Genomic DNA, 13,361 nt, shown 5'->3' with positions numbered 1-13,361 from the left:
TTAAGTAGGATAGTTCAGGGAATAGATGTAATAAATAAAACTTGGGAAATCCTTCATTTGTTATTCACTGATGAGAGATCAATGGAGCCACTAAAGCACTGAGCTGTGAATGTCTAAGAAAGTATGTACTTGAGAGTCATTGTTCATTGGGGGGGGGGGTCACTTCAGACTCCATTGTATGTTTTCAAAATTTTGGCAGCAGAATCCAAGGCATGTCTACTCAGGAGTAAGTCACCTTTAGTTCAGTAAGGCTAATTCCTATGTAAATGGGAATAGGGTTGCAGCTTTACTGAGTAATTACTTGGGAAGAGTAATGACTGGGAAATGAAATGTAGCGGTAGTTGTATTTTATGATGTCTGAATCAGTTAAACACAAATGCTGTGATCCTCCTCAGGTTTATTCATGCCCCTCAAAACAGATAGCTCCTAAATTATTCCAGAGAGAGGCTCTAGCTTGGATTTTGACAAATCTGTGTGGGGGAAAAATGAGTAACTGTAGGGAAATTGCTGGGACTCTCATGGTGTGTGTCTTTGATAATGGAACCTGGAACAGGGTCATCATGTGAGGATGGTATTATGTTTGAAAGAATATTGGAGTCACCAGACTAGTTACAAAGTAGGACCGAGAGACTCAGATTCAAACAATGGCGCTACTTGGGGGTCAGTCATTATCTGTTAGTTTTGCATACTTTACAATAATAATAATAGTTTCATTATTTGTACTCCACCCATCTGACTGGTTTGCCCTAGCCACAACAGAGTGGCTGTGATCATAAAACGGATGCATGGAAAACCATGTGCTGTACTCTTCTTGGAGGAAAATCAGGATATACTGTAAATGTATTAAACAGGTTAGGTACTCTTAAAAAAAACAAATAACAGATAAAACAATATATTGGAATGTGCCCTTTATTTGAAAGGCTATCTGGTCCAAACCCAGTTTAAAGATTAAAAAACCCATTAAGGACAGTAAAGAGCTTGAGGTTGTCCATCAGAATTTAGCACCTGGGCAGCCAACAAAGGCACACAGGTCACTTGATCTGAGTCTGCCACTATGGTCTCTCCCCTCTCCCCCCCCCAGGTTTTTTCCATCCATGCATATAAATCAGCATAAGCAAATTCTATGCAAATCTTTTTTTTTTCCTGGCAGTGCATTTGCATATTTTTGGTGTTAGATAAGTAGCCACCTTAACGTGGAACCTAGGTGGCTCAAATTAATCATGGCAAACTACCAAAATAATAATAATATTGTGACCAAGCTTCCAGTCACCAGAGTCCCCCCCCCCATCATGAGACACACAAAGTGTTATCTTCATTTCATATATCTAATAAAGTGAGTTCTAGTCTTGAAGGCTTATGCCATTACCTACCACAATATATTTACTAGGCTTCATGGGAAGGGGGGAAGGGAGGGGCAGCTACCCCCATAATTAATAAAAATCAATAGCTAACTGAGGTTCTGCCACGCCCATGCTAGTTTTTAAGGTGCTGCAAGATTTATTTTTTAAAGAAGAACATGTTGCTTGCTTCAAGTGTACAGTATTAGGGCGAGATGTGTGTAGCAATACTTCCCAGCCTTTAGTGGTGGCAAGGGCTGGCTAGTGCTTTATGAGACATTTGTGAATCCGGAGTTACAGTACTCCCCATTATCCTTGAAAAATAAATTATCCAGTTCATTGGGCTGCGAAGGGGTTGGGGTGTGTGATATCGGTGTCACTTCGGAGTCACTCCGAAGCAGCTACTCCAGAATTACCCTGACCTGCTTGCTTCGCTTCAGCCATTTAATGCTTTAAAGGGGAGCCTCTGTTCGGGCTTCAACATGGAGGATGAAAGGGATTCGGTTAAGCAAAGGGGCGGGGAGGCGGAACAAAAAGGACTGGCTGCTCCCAGACTTTGCTTCTTCGCAACTGGCTCTTCCCATGTCAATCCAAAGCCCATCCCCGCCTCTCCCAACCAGCTCCAGAGACTTCACGGTTGCCATGGTTTCAGCCTCTTAAATCTCCCTTCGCCCGCCCCGCTCAGGGAGAGGGCGGGGCCTGAGCCGACAGCATTCCAAGCCTTGATTTATTCGTTCCAATAAAACAGCCCGGTGAAGCTGAGGTGCGCGGGGTGGAGGGGGGTGTACAGTTGTGAAGCGTACCGGATTTTGATTGGACGGCTATTTATTCCCTCCTTGTTTCTTGGAGGAGGAGGAGGCGGGAAGAGGGTGGGCAGTTTACCAGTTGGCCAGTTTTGAGCATCGATCAAAGATTCCGATTGGCCTTGGAAGATGCCTAGCTCCGCCTCCTACAAAAAGAGAAGCCTGGAAGGCGCGCGTAACGGGGCTTCTATCCCTGCCTCCCCCCCCAACTCCTGAAAACTACCCGTCGTTCACTCGGCCGAGTGGGCGGAGCTTCAGGAGGAGGAGGAAGGAGGGAGAGAGAGAGAGCGAAGGCAAGAACGAGCTGTAACGGAGCCAGGCCTCTTGTCTGTCTCTCTGTGCTCGCTGCGCGCGCCGCTCCCCTTGTCTTTTTCTCTCTCTCTCGCAGCGCGTGCGGGGAACAAGCAGGGCCCCAGCGGGTGGCGGAGCGTCTCCCTCTCGAGGCCGCCAGCGCCGCGCCCCCCCCGCCAGCCTCCCACGAGGCCCAGCTTCTTCGCGCGCGGGCGCGTGTGTGCGGCTCTTGCTGCTTCTCCTGCCTGCTGCTCCTCCTCCTCTCGGTGCAATGTCTGCTCCTGCGACGGCCCCTGCCCCTGCGGAAGCTGCTGGCGGAGGCGGCGCCGGCGCCGCTGGGGACAAGCAGCGCTCTTCCACCGCCGCCGCCGCCGCCCCGCTCAACGTGGAAGGCATCGACCTGCTGGAGAAATGCGGCGTGTGCCGGGAGAGGCTGCGCTCCGAGCGGGACCCGCGCCTCCTGCCTTGCCTCCACACCGTCTGCAAGGAGTGCATGAAGGTCGAGCCCGCCGCCGCCGCCGCGGCAGCAGCTGGCGGCAACAACAAGGATGGCCAAGGTGAGGCTGGCGGGGAAGAAGCGGGCGGCGGGTGAGAAAGAGCCCCTCCTGGCAGGGGTGGAGGCGGAGGAAGCTTGCGACGGAAGGGGAGGCGGGTGCAAAAGACGCTGGCTTCCTATCCCATCCCCTTTCTCCCTTTATCGGGGGGGGGGGCTTTGGTGTGGGAGGGAACGTCCTTGTTTTATCCTCGTGCTCGCTAGGTCGAGATATATATATATATTTTGCAAGAAGTGGCCTTGGGAGAGAGCGCGCGGGGGGGGGGGCGTCAGGCGTGCTGGTATAAATGGGAGTAAAAAATGGAGGAGGGGACGTGGGGGGAAAAGGTGCATGAGAGGAGTGCCTTGTTTTGTACACGTTCCCCGCTCAGTTTAAAAAAGAGCATATTTTGGGGTGGGGGTCGTGAGCAGGAGGAGGCGAGGGGGAGTGGAGGAAGGGACGTTGTGGAGAAGGAGGAGGATGCGTGTATGGCGGCGGCGGAGGTGCAGCGAGGGAGGCGTGGCCACGTGCATTCCGACGAGGGGGGCAGCGACGCGTATCGCGAGAAGTGCAGCTGCTGGTCTGCTCTTTTTTTTTGAGGTGGGGGGAAGCGACGAGTCCTTATCTCTCCCCTCCTCGCCATTCCCGCCTTTTCCAGGCCCGCCCTGGTTGCGTTTGAGCATTCCTATAAGGAATCTCTGCCTGCTAATCCTCAAGGATTTGTGGGAGGGAGAGGAATGGAATTGTAACAGATGTTGGAAGCGCAACTTTTTGTTTAATGCATACAGTACTTAAGGTGCCTCGTTACAAGGGGGAAGGTGCTGTTGAGCGGAATTTAATTCCCTGAGTTGAATGGGGTACGCCCACAAAAAAAGCATATGAGACTTCAGTCAAAGTTGGTGAGAAAACATATAGGAAGACATGCATAGGAGGAGTACACTGCAATGGGTTCAGAAACATCTCTAAATGGCTTAATTAAAAAAGCAGCATGTTTGCTGTTGATGTCCCTAAGAAGAGTGTTTGCAGTCCAAAAGCTTGCTACTCAACACTGTCGAGCCAGTACTGTATGGTCATTGTTCCAGAACGTAATTCATGTGATAATTGTTTATTCCACATTAGTGAAAGTAAACCGAAGTTGCATGCCAGTGAAGTAAGCTAAGATGTGCTTTTTCTTGACCCATACTTATATTCCTAGTTCTTGATAGTATCTGCATACCCCAAGTATATTTAGGTCATTTCACACTAGCACTAAATGAAGGTGTCCAGGTATTGGACATGGCTTCTCAGTTCCAAGCAGTCTTAAATGAAGTTTAGTTTCAGGCCTGGATATTGGATTGGAAACAGCCTCAGACACCTGGGAGGAGAAGGGGTGCTAGCTGTTAGTTTTCCTGGACCTATTCATACCACTGACTGGGGTATCCTTCCTGGTCATTTGTCTGAATTAGGCTGGGAGAGGCACTGTTTTACAATAGTGTTATGGTTGTTGTTGTTTTTTAAAAATGTTATAAGCTGCTTTGGGCCTCCCTGTTCCAGAAAAGTGGCACGATTTAAAAAAAATAAATATCTGGCATTGGACTTGGAGAACCTTTGAATCTGCTTTGGCCAATCTAGTCCCCTCCAGATGTTTTGGACTACATCTTGGGCTAGTGAGGACATCAGATTAGCAAAGGCTTCTTTAAAGGCTTGTCTCTGGCTTGAACTTCCTGGGACGGGGAATGTGTTTTGTATCCCTCCATCTAACCTCATTCTGTAACATCAACATAGCCAAGTGTTTATGGTAAGCTGTTTGGTTTATTATTATTTTTTGTTTCCTGTAAATTCTTCTTTTAAAAATACTTTTATTAGTTTCCAAGTACAGTTCAATAATAGCCTCATTATAACAATACCAATTTATAACACAATTATTAATACCAATTGTTCAAATATGTTTTTCTTTCCCCCAGTTGTTGCTGTTATCCATCATGCCTTGGGAGAAGCTGATATCCCATTGTTCCAGAAATTTCTCCCTTGCTCCGTCATTTTGCAACTTTAACAGCTGCAAAAATCACTGTGTCCCAATAAATAACCTGTTTTCACCATTTCCCCTCTCAGCCTGGGAAGAAGAGTGGTCTGTCGAACTGCAGATGACTCAGTAATGAACCCTATCAGTTCCTTGGCAAGTTTGCAGATTTCTTTTATCCTTCCTTTCTACTGAAGATAAATGAGCATTTATACTTCCAATTAAATTCCATGTCCTCTTAGCGTCATTTAGTTCACTCACTAAATAATAAAGGGGAAGGGCCAGCTCTAATTTTCCATCAAAAATCTTTTGCAAAATAGAGCTTTCCCTCTTTTATTAACTCACAAAGTTGTTTAATGTTATATTCCATATCTTTAGTCCTCACTTGTACAAATATAATTTGAACTAAACATTCAGGGGAAGGTTGCCGAATCATAAATGTAGAGAAGAAAACTTTAAATTAAAAAAACATATGCTCCCCTCCCCCCACATCGTCTTTTGCACCAAATGAAGTTTTATATCAAAGTCAAATCTTAAAAGTCCTTGCAGTTGTTTCCGTTCCAGAGTTTGTGATCTCATTTCTTCTAGCACGTGCCTGTACTTTAGTCCAATCAAACACTAATTAACAGGAGAACCTCTGCTTCATAATGGCGGTTTTGGAGGGGTTTTTGCACTCAGCTGCTTGGTCTATCAGGCAGCCTATGCATTCTACTCCTACCTCTTCTGGCGCAAAGAGGGGGGCTTCTGGAAGAGATTGGGGTTTCTTTGAATTGCCTTGTGATGTGGACAAGATGATGTAGGAATTTGTGGTGAAATAAGCCTAAAATGTGCCCCAGTACCTTTCTTCAGGGATCCTACTGCTTGTGAAGATGTGTGTTTCTTCATTCCACAGGAGTTCCACCTGCCAGCTGAACAAGCAAATTAAGATAATGTTAAAGTTTATTAAGTTATGATTACTACATACAAAAGAATAAGCAATATATGCAAAATTACTGGTGTTTATATGTAATGAAGTTTTAGGACAGGTGATTTCCGATAGTGTCTTGGCCCAAATCCAGGTTCACATATGGGTTCAGTTCTTTGTCTTTTCTTCATCTGCTGAAAGCTCTGCCCAATAAATCTGTTCAGATATAAGAGTGCCTTTTCTGAAAGTTTTCTTAAATCAAGTGTTCCTTTCGTGGTAACTATTCATTTCTTTGAAAAGAAAACAATGTCTCTTCCCCTCCTTTGTTCTTCTTTTTTCTTAGACATTTGTCAGACTGCGATGCTAAAAACCTCTTATTTTTTTGCGTCAGCTCTTTATTTAATGGTCTGGCCTAAGCATACTTTTAAGTATGTGCCAAGTGGCTTTTAAGCTATTTATTTGATTTCAGACTGCTTTTAGCTATGATTTTGCCTAGCCCGTAGAGTAACCCTCTGTTTACCCAAAGTTTGATCGGCCTTATTATGTGAGTATGTACATCTTATTCTGGTGCTGGAGTAAGACAAATAATGGAACCTATCTGCTTTGTTTTTTCGCCTTCTCTAGGAGTGAGGAGGATTCCTCTGCCCAGATGTCCTCTGGTGGGAACATGGGAGTGGGCTGGAGCCTTGTCTGCTTACACAAGGGAAGCACCCCCCCCTTAAGCAAACAAACCTCCCTCTGAGAAATCTCAGCCTTTCTTCCAAGTCCTCTGATGGTTCTGGAGGAAAAATGCAAAGACTTCTCTTACTCACAGAACACTTTGGATAACTTGCTTTGCCTCTTTCTTAGGTCCCTCTGGCAAACAAGAGAAACCAGAGTGAGAGGTGAGATCTTTCAGGACGCTTTGGTCAAGGAAAAGAAACATCTAGAGGTTTCTGTCCCCCAAAACTCTCAGCAAACAAAGATTTATTATTCTGGCACATTTTTACTCTGCCATCCTATCTCTGGTGCACAGTGGCAGCCAGACGAGCTTTCTTAGTGGTGGCCCTCCCTGTTGTGCATGCAAATACACGTAAGCAACTTTAGGATTTCATTCCTTCAGGACACATCTTGGAGTGGAAAAGGAAGAATTCAAATCCCCCAAAACCATAAACAACGGTGCAGTAATTTTGATGCTGGGCTTAATGGTCTTAAGGAGTCCTTCACTCATTAGTCAAGTGTATTACTTCATTCACTCTAAAATGTGGTAAGCTAGCTCAGATGCATTTTCGAGTGGGACCCACCATCCGCCCCAGAGTCCTTTCCTGACAGCAATGCTGATCCGCAACACATTTTAATACTTCATATACTTTTTTGGGAGGGGGCAGACTTTCAAAGCAGCAGCTGGATACTCCTAGGAAACTAGGCAATTGAAAATTATTTTACCTTGAGTGCTCTTCTCTTTCTTGACTTGAATGCAGCTTATCTAAATGAAGCGTGGGGGGAGTTAATTGATTTCTGTCTTTTACTGATTCACAAAAGGAAGGGTTTGATCTGCCTTTGATATGATCCTTCTGCCACCAGTGCAGCTTCAGTGAAGATGGAACTGAATTTGAGTAGAATGTTTGCCAAGTTGGCATTGAATTGTGAAAGCAGAAACCACCAGTTACTCCCTCTGATAAGATTCTGCAGACCTCTTTTCTTCTCTCCCACATAGTTACACCCCCCCCCCCCGCCAAAAGAAACCAGCTATTCAATTGCATTTGGTGAAAAATGGCGGGGAAACCTTAGCAAAAGTTAGCATTTTAACTGGTTTACCTTTGGTCTTTATACATTTGTGATCTCTATGCTAATGTTTTCTCTCTCCACATGTGTTTACAAACCTAGCAAACTGGGATAGCATTGCATACATCTAGTCCCTGAAAGCTTTTGGCATAATAAATTTGATAGTCTTTCAAGTACTACAAGTCCTTAGTTTTCTTTTTGCTACAAGAGACTAAAACAGCTACTCCAAAAGCTAGAATGGTATCAGTTTCCTGCTTCTTAATCAAAAGAAGACAAAACAGCAATTTTCAGCTTTGTTTATGAGAGTAAATAACAGTGCTTTCTCTAAATAGGGGCATGTTTATGTTGTGTGGTTAACATTTGTATGTGGCACTGTTTTCTGATTAAGGAAGGAGAGTATATTAGTACTGCTCTGTTTACTATAGAATTGGTAGTCCTTTTAAAGATGGAGAATTCTTAATTTTGTATCTATCCAGGATTCAAATAGTTCAGATGTCTTGTATGGGAGCATAACTTTACTGTTAGCTCCTAAATACCATGCTCATGTTAACAGCTGTGTGCTTCATTAACCTAAATGCTTTTTGGCTTGTATTTGAATCAGCTGTGACTGAAACCCTTTCAGCTTGCTTTGGGAGCTATTGAAAAATTGGTTATTTGGGGAAATGGAGCCAGAGAACTTCCAAATCCAATGCTCCCCATTGGGAAACGATGCTTCTGAGTGTAGTTGGGAGCATCATTCCCACACTAGCAAGATTTTTACCCTTTTGGTTAACACTTTCTGTAGGTTTCTCTCTCTTTTTTAAAAAAAATAATTTTTATTAACAGGCCAATCACATCACATTATCCAAATCACATTAGTACCAAATTATACAGCCAAATTTTAAATTTTGTTGGGGGTACCCATACATCAAGCTCCGCACGAGTCCAAACATCATTTGTATTACTGCTTTAATTAGACGGTTCTATCCAGTTCAATCCAGATAGTCCTTTATTACTTTCTTTCTCTTCTTGTTATCGTATATTCCTTTCTTTGTGATCTCTGATAATTTTCACAAGCAGATTGAAAACAGGCATCCTCTGTGTGGGTTTTGTACTCTTCAAAGATCATATCGCTCAGGGACAGCCTCTGTTCAACGCTTCCATAAAATTTTTTAATCTTCAGTCCTTTACTTTTCTCAGGCTTGCCAAATAAATCAAATGAATCAGGAGGCTCTGTCAGGTCAAGTTTGCGTTCCAACACTCCTTCTCTTTTGAACGATCCTGATTCTCCTCTCCCTGTCCTTCTTTCTCCGGAAAGCCTGTCTTGGTGAGATGCCACTTTTAAACTGCGTCATAAAAATTTTCCTCTTTCTGACCGTTCACCAATCCTCTCTCCTGTTATAATCCATCCCACACAGTTCTTGAATTCCTGCTTGTGATTAATAAAAACGCAACGATCTTATTTCTATCTGGGGTGAAGGGTTATTAATATCACATTGTGCAAAGAAAAAAAAGTTTTTTCCTCCACCCCCCCTTCATTCCAAACAACAGTCTCCTAGTGGTGATACATCAGAAGATTTATTTATCCATCCGTCACTCCCGTCACTGCTGATCCATTAATCAGCAGTCTTATCTCTCGAACATTACTTGATGTATGTGCTTCAGCTTCATTCCAATCATATGTTTCCAATTATAATTCCGAGCTGAAGCTAACCAGCACGCGCTAATTGGAATTCGGTGTCAGGAAGATCTGACTTCACCGAGGGCTCGTGCCAAGTGTTCGGCACCCCATCTCTCGGATCAGGGGGTGCATTGTGAACACCGCTGGCAAGGCAGCACCCCCCGTCTCCTGGGGGGGGGTAGGAAGACTGCATACTTCCCATAGCAGCCCCTTAATTACCTCGTATGGGTCAGAGAGATGTTATTGTCGGTCATCTTCCAACGCGCCACCTTGTGGCCCCCTCCTTCCTGTAGGTTTCTCATTCCTCTGGAAAAGATTTGTGGGGGAATCTGGCTGGGAAGGCCAGGCAGCTATTTGAGAAACAGCTACATTTTGAATTGACCTGAATTCAGAGGTGTCTAGTTCAAAATAGGCTTTTCAAACTGGTGGGACTCAATTTGTGCGCCCCCCTGGCCCCAGTTTGAAGCTAAAGCTGCAACAAACAAGTCTGTATAAGAAAGCCAAGGTTAGAGTGGTCTGTAAAATATTGTCACAGAATCCCTTTTTTGCCATCCTTTGGCCCAGATGCATGCTGGGTGCTTGCCTCTTCATCCTCCAGGCCAGGAATGGGGAACCTGTAACCCTTCATATGTTGTTTGATTCATCTCTCATTGGTCCTACTGTTTGGGGCTGAAGGGAATTGAGATCCTACAAAATTTGGAGGGGCATACGTTTGCCATCGTAGCTCTAGGAGGTAAGAGCTTCTTAAGAAAAGTCTGGACTAGGAGGTACCTTCCACTCTTCCGTCTCTCCCGGTCTCTCTTTTGCCTCCACAATTTATTGTTATAGGGTCCAGGCTTAGTTGAAGGAGAAAACCAAATTTTCCTTTCCTTGAATCCATTTTGTAGCTTAGTGTATGTGCATGAATGTTAGCTAAATGCTTTCAGGAGAAGTATGCTTGTAGACAGTAACTATATAGTAATCAGAGTTCTGATGAACTAGCAGATTTTCTGAACTAGTCCCTAGATGTTGTTGGACTACAGCTCCCACCATTCCTAGCCAGCAGGACCAGTGGTCAAGGATGATGGGGAGTTGTAGTTAAGAACACCTGGGGACCCAAGGTCAAGAAAGGTGAGCTGGAGGAATGCAAGTAATCAGCAGGGTGGAATGACTGCTAATCTCAGAAGAATGGAATCTGTTGCAGAGGAGTTAAGTTAATGAATGAGACATTAATTAAAAGTTAATTAATAAGAATACTGTCTTCTCATACAATGAGCAGTCGTGGAGACTGTGCTCATCACAATAAAGGTCTAGCTTCATTTAAATCCTGCATCTGGCTTTCCTTTGGTGACCCCAGGCAAACTGATTCCTAATCCCCCCCCAAAAAATATCATACTGTGATTTTAGTTCTAAATGGTTTTGTCTTCACAGAAATGTGTGTTTCCCCACCCTTAGAGAACAGCTAATAATTACAGAAAGGTTATTTCTGCATTGCTGCCAATGTAGTAGGATGGTTACAGCACTGGAGTGGGAAGACGTGGGCTCAAATCTCTCTACCTGCCCATGAAGATGATTGAGGGACCTTGAGATGGGTATTCTACTAACCTGCCTCTCAGGGTGGTTGTGAGGATAAAATGAGGGGTTGGCACACACGTACAATAGCATGAGCTTCTTGGAGTAAGATGGGATAAAAATGTAATTTAAGTGAAGCTTTTAAAAGGTACTTTAAAAGGTCTAGGACAGATAGGTTACAAACTTGACTTTCATCTCTCAGAAATGGGGAGCAGCCATTGCCTCTTCATCCCAGAATCCTTGATGGATAACCTGATATGCTGAACACCTGGGAGGGATTTGCTTATCCTGCAATCTTCATCTTGGAAATTAGCCTACAAGCTGACCTCATGGCTACAATAGGCAGTTTAATTTTTGTACCTTACACCCTTGTGCGAATTAATTGAAACAAAGTATGATTTCTATCCTACTCGTAATCCTGTACTCAAAACAAACACGAAAAGTCAGTTTGATCATTTTTTTATGTTTTAATGATGCAGCCATTACATCAGCAGCTACTGTATTGCATCAGGCTGTAGAATTCTGTCCAACCACTGTAGTGTATGATGCAATCATTACGTCAGCAGCTACAGTATTTCAGCTTTTAGAAACCTGACCAGATGTGATTTGACCGCTGTTCGAGATGGATGTGACACCTCGGAAACGTACAAAGATCATAACTCTGCACGAACACACAGCTAAGACGTATCGAGAGATTGCTTCAGTAGTTGGTGTGAGTTTAGCAACTGTCAGCCGTGCCATCAAGTTGAAGCAGGAAACCAGATCGGTTTCTCCTAAACGTAAAGGAAAGTGTGGTCGTAAGAAGAAAACAGCTCCTAGAGATGATGCTTGCTTGCTTTGACAAAGCAAAAAGCATCCCCACAAGACGAGTGATGCATTGAATACGGATTTGAAGGAGAAAGGAATTCAAATCAGTTCCTCTACAGTTCGCAGGTCAAACAAAAAGCCGGAAGACCAGTCAATAAACAGCTTTTTACCAAAAAAATGAAAGAAAAGCAGTATAAACGGGCAAGTAAGTACAATGAATGGATGAAAGACCAGTGGAGAAAAGTCCTCTTCACCGGCGAAAGCCATTTCTTTGTACAGGGTCGGCGAAGTCCGCATGTTCGAAGGTCACAGGGAGAGAAGCTTCATGATTGCCACATTGGACCGAGCCCCTGTCACACATCGAAAGTGGTGAAGAAATTCACAACAGAGTAGCAAATACAGGTGCTTGATTGGCCAGGGAATTCCCCGGATGTAAATCCTACTATATTCATTGTTTGTTTCAATTAATTTGCACAAGGGTATATATCACTTGTTTCTTCCCAGCTCCTGCTTTGTGTAATATTTTGCCAAATGAAGAATTCCAGACAACTCTAGCATTCTGTAGTTTTGTGACATTTTGTAAAGTACTGGTCAGCTGCAGTTTGTAAACATTTCTGAACGTTCCCTAGTGTGATAGTTCCATGAAAACAGGAAACAAGTGCATGGGGGGGGATGGCTAGGCTAGAAATTTGAGTACTAATTTTTATATTTGCAGGCTTTTGGTGTTTTTGTTTTTGCACAAGGCAACATTCAAAAGCAGTATCCCTCACCTACAACCTGAAGTGATAGTTTCTCTTCTGCCTCATTCTGCATGTTTCAGGCGCAGTAGAACATGCTTTTGGGGTTTGTAGTAAAAGTACCCTAAGTGTTCAGGACATTTAACTTTTTATTTACGCTTCATACTGGAGAAATGGAAATATTTTAATATCTTAAGTGCTTTAAGATCAACAAAGTTCTTGTGGCACCTTAATGCCTTAAGAATAGTTTATTATGACATTAAGTTTTCATGGATTTCAGTTGACTTCATCAGACACATGGAGCGTTATCCATAGTTTCTGGTATATAAATATGGTTTGGAGTGGAATTGTAACTGGTGAGTTTAGAGGGGCATTAAATGCAGAAATTCAGAAAACACTCTTTCAAATTGTATGTATAAAGCATGATGTTTCGGACACATGGTGAAATGGACTGTAATCCATAAATGCTTGTGCCACTATTAGTTCATTAATCTTTAAGCTACCAAAAGGTGGTTCTTTCATTTTGCTGCAACAGTATGGCACAGCTATCCCCCAAGGAAAATGCTTTTAGGATAGGCGTGCGGAACTTGGAGCCTTCCAAATGTTATATGGCTACAACTCCATCCCTGACTATTTGCTGAGGTTTACTGTGAGTTGAAGTTGTCCATTGGCTCCATTTAGCATCAGGAGAATGTTTAGTGGTGGTCGTCCAGAGATGATGGTGTAGTTCTGCAACATCTTGTTGGGTAACAAGGTATGTAGAACTCTCTTCAAAAATGAAACAAGACTCTTGTGTATGTCCCTTTGTTCCCTGAGCTTTCTCTGTTCCTAAAGGAAATGCCAAGGTTTTTATGTGGGGGAGTTTCCTTATCACCCAGCCATTCTTTCTCCCTGTAGCTTAAGGGCAAGTTTGTGTTTCTTTAAGTGTGTGAAGATTGATGACTCCCACCTCAACCCCATGAGTTTCCTGAGAAG

At 43.7% G+C, this 13,361-nt stretch overlaps 1 protein-coding gene across 3 annotated transcripts in view; it reads left to right on the top strand.

The window, feature by feature from the left end:
- Positions 1 to 2,379: 2,379 nt before the first annotated feature.
- The window catches only part of TRIM28 (tripartite motif containing 28), a 34,462-nt gene continuing 23,480 nt past the window's right edge, over positions 2,380 to 13,361 (top strand). For 2 of the 3 annotated variants that reach the window (XM_081886245.1, XM_081886244.1), the window contains exon 1: positions 2,380 to 2,988. In XM_081886245.1, the coding sequence (XP_081742371.1) occupies positions 2,703 to 2,988 (286 nt within the window). In that variant the 5' untranslated portion in view covers positions 2,380 to 2,702. The remainder of the gene's footprint in view (positions 2,989 to 13,361) is intronic. The other variant, XM_081886246.1, reaches the window with a different exon arrangement.

This window comes from Podarcis melisellensis (genome assembly GCF_964234715.1).
Source record: "Podarcis melisellensis genome assembly, chromosome: 13".
NCBI classification, from domain to species: Eukaryota; Metazoa; Chordata; class Lepidosauria; order Squamata; family Lacertidae; genus Podarcis; species Podarcis melisellensis.
The sequence above is the reverse complement of the archived record's forward strand: the minus strand, read 5'-3'. Positions and strand labels throughout refer to the sequence as shown.